The sequence below is a fragment of the Pseudonaja textilis genome, chromosome 16 (genome assembly GCF_049901715.1).
Source record: "Pseudonaja textilis isolate UNSWEBS1 chromosome 16, rPseTex1.2, whole genome shotgun sequence".
NCBI lineage: Eukaryota > Metazoa > Chordata > Lepidosauria > Squamata > Elapidae > Pseudonaja > Pseudonaja textilis.
Genome location: NC_142005.1, coordinates 3,753,405 through 3,769,667, shown reverse-complemented (window position 1 = coordinate 3,769,667; position 16,263 = coordinate 3,753,405). Strand labels below are relative to the sequence as shown.

General features: G+C 45.6%; 1 protein-coding gene across 1 annotated transcript in view; it reads left to right on the top strand.

Moving 5' to 3' along the window:
- The first annotated feature begins 437 nt into the window (after positions 1–437).
- Positions 438–16,263, top strand: part of SMG5 (SMG5 nonsense mediated mRNA decay factor) — a 37,453-nt gene continuing 21,627 nt past the window's right edge. Inside the window, exons 1-8 of the mRNA XM_026717654.2 lie at positions 438–812; positions 4,970–5,068; positions 6,144–6,267; positions 8,283–8,439; positions 11,310–11,399; positions 11,825–11,914; positions 13,389–13,467; positions 15,087–15,212. Of these exons, the coding sequence (XP_026573439.1) occupies positions 733–812; positions 4,970–5,068; positions 6,144–6,267; positions 8,283–8,439; positions 11,310–11,399; positions 11,825–11,914; positions 13,389–13,467; positions 15,087–15,212 (845 nt within the window). The 5' untranslated portion in view covers positions 438–732. The remainder of the gene's footprint in view (positions 813–4,969; positions 5,069–6,143; positions 6,268–8,282; positions 8,440–11,309; positions 11,400–11,824; positions 11,915–13,388; positions 13,468–15,086; positions 15,213–16,263) is intronic.

Here is a 16,263-nt window from a genome sequence, read left to right as displayed (position 1 = left end):
TACATACATACATATATATATACATACATACACACACACACATATTATGTGTGTGTGTGTGTGTTGCCATTTATAATATGAAAATATATATTACTATATATATATATATAAGAAAAAGATAATTTTGGGAAGTTGCATAGTGGAGGCTCCACATCTTTTAGCGCCAGCTTGCTGTTTTTCTGCATCTCCAGAAAAGAAAAGAAAAAAAGAAAGGAAAAACAGGCAACGAAAACGAACAGAATGTTGATAACCTCAGAATGAATGAATGAATGAATCGGAAACCGTGAAACGCAACCCGCCATAGCTTCTTCCCGCCTTCCTGAGGTCCCCCCCCGCCCCATTATCTGAAAAAATCTACCGGCCGAGACTCAGACCTCGCGAGAGCTAAACAGGCGACTCGCTCGCGCGGGGCAGAGTTCCTCCCGCTGCTACGGAACTCTCGCGAGATTTGGATGTCGAGCGCTCGCGAGACCCCGAGGGCGCGGTCTCGCGGGACTTGGCTGAGGGGGCAGCGGCAGCGGCGGGCAGCCGGAGCGCGATGGCGGCCGAGCGGGGCCGCTGGCGGCAGCAGGACCAGGACGCTCCGGGGCAGCAGCGGCGGCGGAGGTGGCGGCAGCAGAAACAGCAACAGCAGCGCTCCAGGCCCGGGCTGAGGCGGCGGCCGAGAGGGCCGGGCCGGGCCTGGCGAGGCGGCAGGGGGTGCTGAGAGGGGCCTCAGGCCTGCCGGGCGCCATGAGCCAAGGCAGTGGAAGCGGCGGCGGCGGCGGCGGTGAGCCGGAGGCCAAGGCTCTCCATACCAAGAGGCTTTACCGGTGAGCCCATCGTCCTCGGACGGCCCCGCGGGACTACAGGTCCCATCATTCCGCGGGCCAGGAAGCCCCGCGCGTGGCATACCTCGCGGCTGTGTGTGTCCGTGTGTCGGGGGTGGGGGGTGGGGATGAAATAAACGCCTCATCGCCCCTTCTCGGTCCGCATGTAACCATGCGGGACTGCAGCACCCATTATCCCCCGCAGGCGGAGGTGGAACGAGGGCACGTGGGTCCCTGCTGGCCAGCAGAGGAGGATGGGTAGGCTTATGATGATTAGGTTAGTGTTAGCCCGCGGGGAAGGAAGGGGGAGCGGAGGGAGGGGCGACTGTAGGTAGCCCTCAACTTACGACGGCCCGTTTAGTGACCGAAACTCAAAAGGGCGGTGAAAAACAGCCGCTTCCCCCTCCCCCTTTTATCGACCGTTACAGTGGATAGTGTGATTGAAATATGGATACTCGTACTTTTGACGGTTGCAGAGTCCCGAGGGGGTGTGTGTGTGAAGGAATCCCCTTTTGAGACCTTGGCAAAGTCAATGGGAAGCCAGATTCACTTAATGACCCGTGAGCCAGAAAGGCTGTAGGATGAGGCAAAAACTCACTTAGCAACATCTATTTGGGGGAGGGGAGAGTTGGTTTTGGTCATTAAGTTGAGGACTGCTACCTACCCGGCCAACATGGGGGCAGCACTTTTTGGCATTGGAGGTCCTGCTCCGAAATGCCACTGTGGAGGGCTGCAGGGACTGTCCCACCAGCGAAACACGTACCCATTTGAAACCCTCTCCCTGTTGTCTCCAGCTAGCGCCCACGCCTTTTAACTCCTTGCCTGTCCCCTAAATCAGCAGCTAATTTTTGTCACAGCCTCTGTGAAGGGGGTGAAAGGGTAAACGGACAGCCTTTGGAGGGGGGTCCTTGAGGTTCTCCAAGCTTAGTGGTTTTCTTGCAGAGGTTTCATCACCCAACTAGGTAACATCATCAGTGGTAAAAGGGAAGGAGGCTGTGGAGAAGCTGAGGAAGACAAAGAGGAGGAGGAGGAGAAGGATTCTGGGGTCTTCGTTGCTCTCTGAGCTTGGTTCTTGCAGATGTTTCATCACCCAACTAGGTAACATCCTCAGTGCTAGAAGGGAAGGGGGGATGCGGAGAGGAGGAGGATTGTGGGGTCCTCAGTGCTCTCTGAGCTTGGTTCTTTTCTTGCAGATGTTTCATTACCCAGGATCAGCATCATCTGTACACTGATTTCATGACTTAGTTCGTAATCAAACATCTGCAAGAAAACAATGAAGCTCAGAGAACACCCAGGACTCCAAAGTCTTCCTCCCCCTCCCCCCTGCAGACTTCACTCTCTTCTGGCACTGAAGATGTTACCTAGTTGGATAATGAAATGTCTGCAAGAAAGCAAGCCAGCTCAGAGAGCACCCAGGACCTCACTGTCTTTCTCCTCCCCACTGCAAGCTCCACTCTCTTCTAACACTAATGATGTTCCCTAGATTGCGGGAGTCTGGAGCGCATGTTACGCCGGATTAGGGGGCAAGCAGCCCACAGGGCAGTGATCCTCCTTTAAACCTACTCCACGATTTGCCAGTTGGCCATGCCTTGCTGCTACAGCCAGCAAGAAAAATGTGGCATGTGCTCAGAGGTATCAATCAGGCAACTGAGCATCTTCCCTCCTCGATTCTGTGGGGATTCCCCAGACACCATTGATAATAGGTAGTTCCCAAGGACTTTACACAGTTCCCTCAACTTCTTCAAGTTAATTCCTGTTCTTCTGTGCCCTCCAATAGCATTCTCAGCTTTGGGTTAGAGGATATTGTGCTCCTATTTTCCAGAGGTCTTAAAGCTATAAGTATCTGCCCCCCCCCCGCCCCCCAAAAGCAACACACCATGACATGAATGTCAAGTCAAGGTTTTGACACTTGCCTTGTGATGATGACTTTGCAAACGTCACTCTTTATGCTGTGGCGTTTGAGCATACTGGCTGGTACAGTCTGGATGGCTTGATCTGTCACATTTCCTGGTTTTGGAATGCTTGGATTGTGGCCATTGAACTTGGCAGCTGGTGCCACTGTGAGGTCTTTTAATAGGCTTGCTGTCTGCAAAGGTCCCTTCATATCCTAGAGAAGAGCTACTTTTAAGCGGCAGCTGGGGGTGGGGTGTTAGTACAATTCAGCAATGTTCCTTTTGGGAAGGCAAAGAGCTTAGATTGTGCCTCCTCCTTTCTCCCCCTCCTCTGCAAACCCCACTCTCTTCTAGCGCTGATGATGTTCTCTAGTTTGGGTCATGAAATGTCTGCAAGGAGACAACCAAGCCCAGAGACCACCAAGGACCCTCCAGTCCTCTTTCCTTCTCCATCACTCCTCCTCCTCTCTGCAGTCCTCATTCTCTTCTAGCACATGATGTTACTTGGTTTGGGTCACCAAAGGTGTTTTTTCAAAAGGCAACTGGACTGCCTTAGGGTTTTTTTTCTTGAAAATGTTTTGTTTCTGATCCAAGAAGCTTCTTCAGTACTGACTGCCTTTCAGGCAAAACTGAAAAAACATCTTGATTGAGAATGAAACATTTTCAAGGAAAAAAAATCCCAAGAAAGTACAGTTACCTGTTGGAATAGCATGTTTGGGACAACCATGATCTGGATGATCGAAAATCTCCATAGTCAGATTGGATTGTGGCTTTTTCTTGTCAATTGAAGCCATTGGGGGATGAGAAGTCTAATTTTACAGCCCTCTAGCTATGCATTCCAGAAAGGTGGCTGTCTTAGATTCTGATAGTAAAACCCACAATGGCACACTAAGCCAGGGGTCGCCAACCTTTTGGACCTCAGGGACCACCAAACTCATCATTTTAAATCCCATGGACCAGAGACCATGGGAAAATCCCCCCAAAAGTCTACAGGAAAATTCCCCACCCCGTTTTCCTACTGATCGATGGTTCTTTATTTGGGCTCGCAGGATTCCGTCTCCAGCTCCGTTCTCGGGCGGTGGGGGGGGGTAGAGGGAGAGACTTGGCTTCATGCAAGGAAAGCATCCGAAGTCTTTCTTTCCCTCCCCCAAACTCTGCCAGAAACAAGTCTTTGCTAGCGCAGCCTCTTGGAGCAGGAGGCCTTGCAGGGTCTCAAAGACTCATTTCTGGCAGAGTTTGGGGGAGAGAAAGAAAGACTTTGGCTGCTTTCCTTGTGTGCAGCCAAAAGCAGAAGAAGAAAGAAGTGGAAAGAAGCAGCCCGGTGGCAAGGCCAGGCGCATGGGGTGCGTGGGGCAAGTTCTTCCCCTCCACCCTTCCACCCCTCCCCTCGCTACCTCATGTTGTTCTGAATGCAAGTGATGCAAGCCTTGGTTCCCGTGGGCCCTGTGGGCGGCGCAGCCTTGTGTTCCTGCGCAGCCTGGATTGATTGCTTTGGGGGTGACATTTCTCTGCAGACCACCAAAATTGTCTCGCGGACCACCTGTGGTCCCTGGCCCACTGGTTGGTGACCACTGCACTAAGCCATAAATTATTATATGCAAATTGCTATGGGTTCATGTAACATGCTAATAGATAGTCAAACCATATTTTATTTTATCTATATTTCATACTTTCTTATCTGTCCATCTTAATCAGAGTGTTAGACCTGCCCCAAGTCAGGACCCTTAGGAAAGAAAAACCCTCGACTCCCATTTTGGGTGAAGTGATAGGTTCTTTTACTAAAGGTTGCTGGTTGCAATAAAATCAGGCTAGAGCTATGAAAGGTTACATATTTTCCTCTCATCCCGGCCTTCCCTCCTCATGACCAGTTTGTCTTTAGCCAATGGTGAGTCGCATAGGTGTTTTGAGAATCACTGAGATGTTAGGGGCAACCCACATTCCATTCTCAGGGTATGTGGCCTTGAAGACTTGGCACAAACTGGTTCTGTGCCTCTGTCGTCTTCGTCAAGCTTTCATCCCCTCTTCCCTATTTCCAATTACATCCCCATACATGTTTATTGCCCGCTTGTCCCCCTCGCCTCTAGCTTTCGATGGCAGAATGCCGGCAAGGCACCAAGCCGAACATGGCAGAACCGGCAGAAAGGCTCTGGGTGGGATGCAGAGGGTCTCTGGGTGGTATATAACAGCTTCACGTTATGTCTGAGCCCAGCTGAAGAATTTCCGAACAACCCTTCTTCCTAACTTGAATGCCTCCTGTGCTTTTCGTAGAGCTGTGGTTGAAGCAGTGCATCGATTGGATCTCATTCTTGGAAACAAGGCAGCTTATCAAGAAGTATTTAAGCCAGAGAACATCAGCCTGAGAAACAAGTAAGAAAGTTGGGATTTCTTTATTCCGTGTTCTACATTTCAACCACACGTGAATGGCTTTGAAAAAAGGACAAAGATGCAGCAGTGTTACTCAAATGGAACAAGTCTGGGTAAAGTATTTGGGAAAATTTAGTTCCATTGAAATACAGAACATGATAAAAACGTATTCCTCTGCAGCAAAACTAGCTTGCTGTTCATTCATTCATTCATAGCAAAGGATTCTGTCTAGGGCTTACATTCCGGAGTTTCAGCCTCAATGTAATTCCACTGAACAGAATATTGTTTGGAAGTAGCTTCCTAGATAAGCAGCCTCGTAATCTCAGTTCTAGCTCCTGCTTTGCAAATAGAGTGGCTTTGATGGGTGGGGAAGATACCTCTTGGCTTTCAGAAAAATGCAATTCTTAGTCTTCGAAAATTGCAGCAACGCTGCATAGACATTGTGGCACAGTGCTTAAAATGCAGCATTGCAGGCTAACACTGCCCACCGCCATCAGTTCGATCCTGACTGACTCCAGGTTGACTCAGCCTTCCATCCTTCCAAGGTCGGTAAAATGAGGGCCCAGATCGTTGGGGGCAACAGGCTGACTCTGTAAACTACTTAGAAAGGGTTGTAACGAAGTATATAAGTCTTAAGTGCTATTGCTAGGAAGGAAGGAGCGAAGGGGCATGATGGTGCAGTGGTTAGAATGCAGTATTGCAGGCTAACTCTGCACACTGCCAACAATTTGATCCTGACCGGCTCGAGGTTGACTCGGCCTTCCATCTTTCCGAGGTGGGTAAAATGAGGACCCAGATTGTTGGGGGCAAGAGGCTGACTCTGCAAATCATTTAGAGAGGGTATATAAACCTTAAGTGCTATTGCTATACAAGGAGCTTGCTTATGAGCCAAGGGATCTTGAAATCATCCCACTGGCAGCTTATTTGTCATAGCAAGATCTGAGGAAGTGAGGTCCTTTTGGTTACTTCCCTCAGATCTTAGGCACATAGATATGATACAATTATTATTATTTTTTAAAGTACTTTTGAGACAAATTGTGAGCAGCTTCTCTCTCTCTGCTCTTCCTTCCTGCCCTAGGCTCCGTGAACTGTGTGTAAAGCTGATGTTCCTGCACCCTGTGGACTATGGGAGGAAGGCAGAGGAACTGCTGTGGCGGAAAGTTTACTATGAAGTCATCCAGCTGATTAAAACAAATAAAAAGGTACGCGATACCCATTCTGACAATGTTTATGTGAACAGCACACTTTGCTTGTGACCACAGCAATACTTCATCCCCAACAGTCAGCCTTAGTGATTTGCTGTGCTCAGCAGTGGTGGTCACAGCGTTTGCAGGGCTGTTTCTTTGAATACCATTTATTTGGGTTAGAGCAGAGTTCCCCAACCTTTCCTGTTTTGCAGACCGGGGGAGGGGAGAGCGGAAGGTTCCACATGAGCGGCCGGCAAGTGTGAGTAGCTCCATTTGCGTGAATGGCGAGCACACAAATGGAACCCATGTGCGCACGCTCATTCACTGATTGCATGTGTGGGGTGCGCCCCCACGCGCTTGTCCGCTGTTTCCGTGGCCCAGTTGTAAACCCCTCTCAGCCCCTCTAGTGAGTGGGCCGTGGCCTAGAGGTTGGGCACCCCTGGTTTAAAGAAAACTTATTCTCCTCCTAATCAACCTTAAACACTCAAAGAGCCATTTGGACCTGTTTCCCACAGAAAAGAAGACCCCAGGAGCCACAAAACCTGGGTGGGCGTGGCCACCTCAACACCACTCTCACCCAGCCACATACCTCTCCCCCCACCACACCTACCCAGGTTTTGAAAGAGGGGAGTGCGAGGGGTGGGGCCAGCCAGTGGTAGGATCACCCAACAGGGAGCCACAGCAGAGGGCCCAAAGAGCCGCAGGTTGCTGTCTAACCTTTTGCCTTCTGTGTTGGAGGCACCGTTGGTCTTTTTGTTTTGGTGTGCATTTCATTTGGATGATAACCAAATCACTCAGTGACTGTTAGAATAGGAACAGAACAGAATAGAATAGGAGAATAGAATGCAGAATAGCATAGCATAGCATAGCATAGCATAGCATGGAATAGCATTGAATTCTTTATTGGCCAAGTGCGATTGGAGACACAAAGAATTTATCTCGGTGCATATGCTCTCAGGGTACATAAAAAGAAAAGAGACATTCGTCAAGAATCAAGAATCATCAGGTACAACACTTGATAATAGTCATAGGGTACAATAAGCAGTCAAATCATACTAGGAAACAGTCAGTTTTATGGTTGACTAGAGACGAGGAAGATCAATGAGAATAAGGAATGATTATATGTATATATTCTATTTAAAGTGTATAGAGGAGAATTATGTAACATTACTATTGGATTTAGTGAAGTAATGACAATAATTGATGTTAGGGAGACTGTACCACGTTCAACTTTTTTATTGTAAGAATTGTCCGTCTGTGTTTGTTTAATTGTTTAATAAAGAAAACTTTAAAAAAAGAATAATCAGGTACAGCACTTAATGATAGTCATAGGGTACAATTAGCAATCAAATCATACTAGGAAACAGTCAGTATAAATCGTAAGGATACAAGCGACAAAGTTACGGTCATACAGTCACAAGTGGGAGGGGATGGGCGATAAGGAGTGATGAGAAGTTTAATAGTAATAGTAATACAGTCTTACTAGTTAATTTGACAGTGTTGAGGGAAATATTGGTTTAGCAGAGTGATGGCTTTTGGGGGGGAAAAGCTCCCTTGTGTCTAGTTGTTCTGGTGTGCAGGGCTCTATAGCGTCGTTTTGAGTTGAAGCAGTTTATGTCTGGGAAGTGAGGGGTCTGTAAATACTTTCACAGCCCTCTTTTTTTTTGACTGTTCAAAGCATTACAAGAGCATTGAAAAATGTGGCTGTTTTCCAGTTACGACCTTGGCAGCATCTCAATGGTCATGGGATCAAAATTCAGGTGCTTGGCAACTGGATCATATTGCTGTTGTCCCAGGATCCCTTTTTGCGACCTTTTGACAACAAAGCCAGATTCACTTAACAACTGGGTTACTAACTGCAGTGGCAAGGAAGGTTGTAACATGGGGCAAAATCCACTTATTAAATGTCTCGCTTAACAACATACATTTTGGGCTCCGTTGTGGTCGTAAGCTGAGGACTGCCTGTAATGAAAGAAGCTAGAGCTAGATTTCCCTAACTGACTTCCCTCTCTCTGTTTCCCCATCCGCAGCACATTCATAGTCGGAGCACCCTGGAGTGTGCTTACCGGACTCACCTGATTGCCGGCATCGGGTTTTACCAGCACCTGCTTCTCTACATTCAGTCTCACTACCAGCTGGAGTTGCAGGGCTGCATCGACTGGACCCACGTGACGGATCCCCTGATAGGTCGGTGCTTCTCAAGATTTGATCCTGTGCAAGAACAATGGCTTGGCCCACCTGGCCTGTTGGTGCTTTTGCGATCAAGAATAACACAGTAGGAAGCGACTTTGGAGGTCTTCTAGTCCAATCCCCTGCTCAAGCATTCCAATCTCTTTTTAAAAACCTCCAGTGATGGGGCTGCCACAACTCCTAAAGGCAAGCCGTTCCACTAGTTAATTGTTCTCACTGTCAGGAAATTTCCCCTTAGTTTCCACCCATTTTATTTATTTATTTGATTTGTCAATCGCTTACAAGATAATAGGTATAAGAATAAACATGAGTACAAATATAGGAAATAGGTACACATAAATGGGGACAATAGGGCAGGGATAGTAGGCACGATTGTGCACTTGCGCACGCCCCTTACAGACCTCTTAGGAATGGGGTGAGGTCAATGGTGGATAGTTTGAGGTTAAAGGAGTGAGGGTTAGAGGATGTGACAACAGTCAGGTAGTGCATTCCAGGCGTTGACCACTCTGTTGCTGAAGTCGTACTTTCTGCAATCAAGTCTGGAGTGGTTTACATTGTGTGCTCTTGTATTGTGGTTGTAGCTGAAGTAGCCATTGACTGGTAGGACATGGTAGCAGATAACCTGGGACTAAGGAGCAATTTCCTGACCGTGAGAACAGTTAACCGGTGGAACAGCTTGCCACCAGGAGTTGTGGGTGCTTCATCATTGGAGGCTTTCAAGAAGACACTGGACATCCATTTCTCCTGGATACTGCCTTGGGCAGGAGGTTGGAGTAGAAGCTCCACTTCAGCTCTATGGTTCTATGAAATCAATCGTATCATGTAACAGTTGAAATTTCAAGATGGACAGTTGATAACAGCAAAATGAATACATGTAAGTTGTAGGATATACAGAAATTATTTTCAAGATGAGGTTTGTGGGGACACCACAGTAGGTTTTCTATGGTGTAGATATCCTTTTGGGGGCGATGGCTAGCATTTCAGATAATTTTGGTGTCAGTATGCACAGCCTCCGAAAATTTGGTCTGTATATTTAATTTTTTAAAACCATTGAAAGTTAACCTTAACATGAGGGTTCTGCAGACATGGCCTTTCTTCTTGGGGTTTAATGCATATTATTTTGCTCTTGATTTAAAAAAAAATGCCGTTTGGTATTGGATTATTGGGCCACACATACAAAAATAAAATTGACAGCTTAGAAGTCCTCCTAAATCAAATAATTTTGGAACTGGTAACCTAAAGAATAATTTTGCATGACATTTGCACGCTTATTTAAGCTATCTCACACTAGCTTCTAATTTAATTGGACAGTGTTAAGTGTAGCTTTAAAAAGGGGGAGGGAATGGATTTTATTGTTATGTTTCTTAATCTGAACTTTATTGTAATCGCCTGACAGTCCTCAACAGTTTTAAATGAGATAGACTTTTCCAGATTAAAATTTGCCTTGGAAAAGAGAATAACCACAGCTTGATTAGGTAACCGCTAATCACCTTTGCGCATTTTCAGCCCGTGGCTGGTGAGAATCTGTCAGGCTGTTGCCCATCGTAACTTGCTAGATGACAAGTGTCCTTGGCAACTGTTGCTGTGAGCATCTCCCTGGCATTACTGTAGAATTAATGGAGTGTGTGTGTGTGTGTGACGATTTTCAGGCCCACACTCAAATTCTTTGGCTTTTGACATCCTGGTTACATCTTCAAACAGAGGTCTTCAAACTTGGCAACTTTAAGACTTGTGGACTTCGGCTCCCGGAATTCTGGGAGTTGAAGTCCACAAGTCTTAATGTTGCCAAATTTGGGGATCCCTGCCTTAAAATCTCACCCAAATCTCTGTAAAAGCCCTTCACTGCACAGAGAGTGAGTTATAAACTCTCCCAAAATGTGACAGCGAAGCTCAAAAGGAGCCCATTTTAAGAAAACCTTTCGGCCAGCTTTTCCCAAACTCTTTTTTTAAAAAATAGAATGAGTTCCCCATCAAGTTACAATCTACTAAAATAAAAATGAGAACACATTCTACAATCAATGAGTGTTGCTGATTCTGTGCCATGTTCGCAGCCCTGGCAGTTAAATTTATGATACCGTTATCTTAGATCATAAATGATGTCATGCAAAACTATGTACATTTACACAACTGGCTAAACCAAAACCAAGCCACAGTTTTATAGTTGAGTCTTGTGGGTGAGCCAATCCTGTGTGAGTCCTGTTCTGTTCCCTTGTTTCCTTTGGTTTTGCCTTTTGGTTGATGTTGTTGTTGTGTTTTTGAGCTTAAGATGCTCCCAGAATGTAAATTGTACATTCTGCAGGTGGAGAACACAGATGGGAGGAGTGGCTTCACTAACCCTGCTTTGCATCCTGCCGTAAACAGAGGGAGGGTGGTCAAAACAATGTTGGGAATGTGTGCAGGAAGCTGTAAAGGGGAGGGGTGGAGGGAGGGAATGGCATTGGCAGGAACCAGAAGTGTTAAACCAGATTGATCCAGCTGCCCAAGGATGCCTGGGCAAGAAAAGAATGTAAAGTTGTTTCAAGATACAGCGGTTTCCAAAAAATCAAAACCTTCACCCCCAGTTGCTACTGGATCCTGATAATCTGGTCAAAGGGGGAGAACCATGGAAGGGGGAAAACATGTAACCTGTGCATGGGAATACTCAGTTCTAACCTTGCTTTTACTGCAACCGCTAATCCTTAGTAAAAGATCCTATCATTCCAATCGAACGGAGTTGAGGGTCTTTTTTTCCTAGGGACCTAGCTAGGGCAGGTCTGACAGTGAGCCAAAATAAGCTTTGTGATGGTAGGTCGGTAATTGTCGGCTGTCTTGATTTTCCAGCATCTTGTTCTAACGCTATGCCACCCTGTTGATTATTTCTTCGACAGGTTGCAAGAAGCCGGTCTCTGCATCGGAGAAGGAGATGGACTGGGCTCAGATAGCCTGCCACCGATGTCTGGTTTACCTGGGGGATTTAGGTGAGAGAGAGCATTTTCCTGGGATAAAATCCTGAGACTTGGATTTATTTGAAATCAGATGGGGAAAAAGGCCCTGTCTAAGGAGCAGGCCATATTGGTTGAGGTATCTAAAGTTTGTGATAAGCCCCTTGGGACTTTGATTTTATTTTTCCATTGCATTTTGTGGATTAGGAATCTCCTACTGTCTGAAGCATTTCCAGATACTTGGCTGCATAAAAAGGATTGGCATATTTTCCTTTCGGTTGGGCATCAGTTCTCTCGTGCTAGTTAATGACTGCAATAAAGTAATTTATCTACTTTCAGTCAGGGGGTATATATGGCTTCTCTATTTCATTCTTGCATATAAACCAAGTCAGGTATCTTCTGATGTGTATCCTCTGAACTGTGTTTCTTGAGGCTTCTGTATGTCTTTTGTGCCTTATCAGCTCGATATCAGAATGAATTGGCAGGCGTAGACACAGAATTGCTGGCCGAAAGGTTTTACTATCAAGCTCTCTCTGTCGCCCCACAAATTGGTGAGTATTTAGTAGTCCGACACGCACACGTAGAGGTATGCACCAATCGAACATGCACACGTGTATTTTGTAACTGAGCACAAATAGAATTGGTCAGCAACTTATCTAGCATCAAAAAAAAATCCTGACCAGTACGTTAGACAAACTACCTCTCCAAAATTTGGCTCTGCAGGTAGTCCTCATGTCAGCGTTCCAGAAAACTTCCACTCCAACAAATAAAACTCAGACATCTTCTCAAAAGTTCTGTTTCATTTGGATAGTAAACTGGCACATCTGGGAAATCCCAAATCTGAAAGTTCCAGGTTTCCTTGCAATAAGTAAAAATGTACAAATCCATCCCCTGCACCCATCATCGCATCACATGCCCCAGTCACCATCCGTCCCAGCTTGAGACATCCTCTCACCCAGGTGCAGAAACAACATGACCTTGACTTAGAAGAAAAGTGCTATTATGTCTAACCACATACACTCCAAGAAACTCCCCCCTCCCATTTTTCCAGGCTCAAAAAAGTGGCAGTGTGGAAGTGTCTGGTGCTAATATGGTTTCCAAAGATGACACCTCGACTTAACAACAGTTAGTATAGTGACCGTTCGAAGTTACGACAGCATTGGGAAAAAGTGACTTATGAGCATTTTTCACACTGACAACCATTACAGCATCCCCACAGTCACCTGATTTACATTCAGACGCTTGGCAACTGACTCATATTTACGACAGTTGGAGTGTCCCAAGGTCATGTGATCCCCTTTTGCGAACTTCTGATAAACCAAGTCAGTGGGGAAGCCAGTTTCGCTTAACAACCGGGTTACCAATAAATGACAGTGATTCACTTAACAACAGTGGCAAGAAAAGTCATAAGATAGGGCAAAGCTCATTTTTAACAAATATTTCGCTTAACAAATGTTGGGCTCAATGGTGGTCATATGTCGAGGAGTACCTGTATTTATGGCACTTGCAGCATTGTGGGGTCACATCATCACCATTTCCAACCTTCTGAATAAGCAAAGCCAATGGGGGAAGCTGGACTTGATTAACGACCGCATGATTCACTTAACAACTGCAGTGATTTGCTTAACAACCATGCGCAGTCAATAGGGGAAGCTGGGTTTGCTTAACAACTGTGTAACTTGCTTAAGAACTGCAATGATTTGTTTCTCAACCAGGGCAAAAAAAAAAAAGCTCAGATGTGATTCACATAACAACCGCCTGGCTTAGCAGTGAAAATCTGGGCCCAGTTTTGGTTGTAAGTCGAGGACTATCTGTCCTGGCTCTGGTGCCACAGTAGAACATTAACATAACATGAGGCCTCAGGTCCCATGCACACACCCTGGCCCAGGAAGCCCTGCTTTAAAGGCAGACGGAAGAATCCGTTGTGATTGTGAAGAATAAGTTTGGAAGCACAGTAGATGTTTGTGCCTTAAGATTGTGTCATAATGGAATGTGTTTGCTTTGTTTTCTGTCTTTGGGGGACAGGGATGCCTTTTAACCAACTTGGGACGCTGGCTGGGAGTAAATACTACAACGTGGAAGCTACCTATTGCTACCTGCGCTGGTAAGTGTGTCTCCCACGGAAAAGAAACAGTTTATAAAAGGCAGCTTCCCTTATTTTACTGGTCTAAAGAAAATAAGAATTAGGGGTGACATGCTAGCAGTATTCCAGGATTTGAAGGGATGCCCCAGAGAAGAGGGGGTCAAATTATACTCCAAAACACCAGAGGGGCAGAACAGAAACAATGGTTGGAAACTCACCAAAGAGAGAAGCAACCTGGAATTAAGGAGAAACTTCCTAACAGTGGGGACAATTAACCAGTGGAACAGCTGGCCACCAGAAATTGTGGACACTCCATCACTGGAGGCTTTTAAGAAAAGTCTAGAGATAGTCACTTATCTGTAACAGTATAGATTCTCCTACCTGAGCAGGGGGCTGGATTGGAAGACCTCCAAGGTCCCTTGCAGCTCTGTTCCATTCATACTTAGGGCATGAAAACCTCTCTGTCCAGTAGACTATGCTGGCTGGACATGAACTGTGCTGTTTTTGTTTTGTTTTTCCTGTCTCCCCAATAAGGCAACTCTGGCTTAGAGCTATTCAGCGGGAGAAATGTCCACTTTCTTCCCCTCTCTATACTGTCAACACAAACAGGATCATTCTTTCTTTTCTGCTTAGGCAGAGGGCTGGATTAGAAGACCTCCATTCTCTGTTGTTCTGCTATTTTGTTACTCCTTTTTAGGGAATTGAGAACTTTATGAAGGAGGATGTCTGAGGCCAGAGTGGATGGAACTGATGCAATGGCTAGGGCAAAGGATATATCCCTCCAAATCCGAGCTTCTTCCTTATTTACCTGTGTTTCTCAAACCTTAGCAAATTTAAGACATCTGAACTTTACTTCCCAGAATTTGCCAGCCAGCAGTTCAGGGAATTCTGGGAGTTGAAATCCAGACGCCTTAAAGTTGCCAAGATTGACAAAGATGAAAAGCAAATCAGGGAGAAATGGAGCTTGACTCATAGAAACTCTTGCAAAGTAGCCATTGTGTTTTTTGGAGGAATTGTTTTATTTCCAGCTCATGTTTCCTAAACAGAAAGGTGGCAGGTAGAGTTAGATTTGCATAATACCTGGCAAAGGTTAGCAATATGGCGTTCATAGCCTCCAAAGTACATGGATGATTTTCTGGTGGCCTCCTTAACTAAATGAACAAGAGTTCGGGTGAAATTTCAGCTACCTTTAAAAAAAATAATCTTTACACCTGGCATTTTTGCAGTGGCTTCCATTGCCTGGAACCTGGTTTCTCTACAGAATGTAGGCTTGGTTGATCTCAGATTCCCCTTAAGGGGTACACTCTGAGCATGAACTAGCTTAGATGTTTCATGAGCAGACAGGCAATGTTTGTGGAAGGGAGAGAAACTAAAGTCACCAGAGTAAAATTTCTGAAAGGGGAAAGAAGGGAGAAGGGAGGGTGGGAAGGAAGGAAAGAAAGAGGAAGGAAGGAAAGGCAGGGAGAGAGGAAAGGGGTGAAAGAAGGAAGAGATAGGTTTAAGGAAGGGAGGAAGAGAGGAAGGGAGAAAAGAGGGAGGGATGAAGGAAAGAAGAGGACAGGATGGAAGGAAGGAAAGAAGGAGGGAGAAAGAGAATTAAGGCTGATTGAGAAAATTAGTTTTTCTGCTCCCCTGTTTAGCATCCAGTCAGAAGTGTCCTTTGAAGGTGCTTACGGGAATCTGAAGCGCCTCTATGACAAGGCAGCCAAAATGTATCACCAGCTGAAGAAATGCGAGACCCGGAAGCTGTCCTCAAGCAAAAAAAGGTGAGAAGGCAGCTTCCCCCACTCGCGGGGGCCCTCAAGGATGACTTGGCCTCCCGTTGGCATTCAAAGTCAGACACAAAGTGGAATGGCCGGTCAATAATCAGATGGACAGCTCTTGCTGTACTTGGGCACTGAAACTGGACTGCCATCTGTCAGAAATGGTGTAGGATCTCCTGCTTGGGCGGGGTGGTGGTGGTTTGGACTAGATGACCCACAAGGTCCCTTCCAACTCTGTTAATCCAGCCCCCTACCTATTTAAATATGCCATTTTCTGACTCGTTCATGGCGGAAGACATCGCTGGAGGATGCTGCGCTGAGTATTCTTTTTTGGGGGGAGTGTTTTTCAAGCTTGACAACTTTTAAGATGGATGGACTTCCAATTCCCAGAATTCCTTAGGCAGCTGGGAATTTGTTTTAGAGCTTTTTTAAAAAAAAAATTTTTTTTTTATTTTTATAACAAAAACAAAAAATAAAACCATCTTTCAGTTATATAGTGTGCTGACTGGGTACATATATCTTGTGCACATATCAATATTTGTATACATTTCTTACTAAGTTTACACTTGCATTATATAGTCTGTTCAATATTATACAGTATATCATAATATATCATCATTACAATGTCATTTAATTTCTTTATTTTCCAACCATCCATAAAATAAATCCCAAATCTTATAATGCTCCATTTCTTCTTGTTCTCTAATTGCCAGTGTTAATCTACTCATTTCTGCACATTCCAGTATTTTCTTAAGCTCCTCCTCCTCCATCGGAACCTTTTCGTTTTTCCAAGTTTGAGCAAATACAATTCTAGTTGCTTTTAGTATCCAGCTTACCCAATCAGTTTCAGTTGACAATTTGGAGAAAAAAATCACCTGTCCCAATGATATTGGGAAATGAGGTGAAGGGCTCCTTTTAGCCAATTTAAATCGTTTCTGTTTTATACCTTTGGTCCTGCTAGCGCTAGGTCATAATTTATAACAGGGAAGCCCTGGGGCAGTAATCTTAGGTTAGACCTGCCCTAGGCAGCCAAAGCTTCACTCTGAGAAAACCA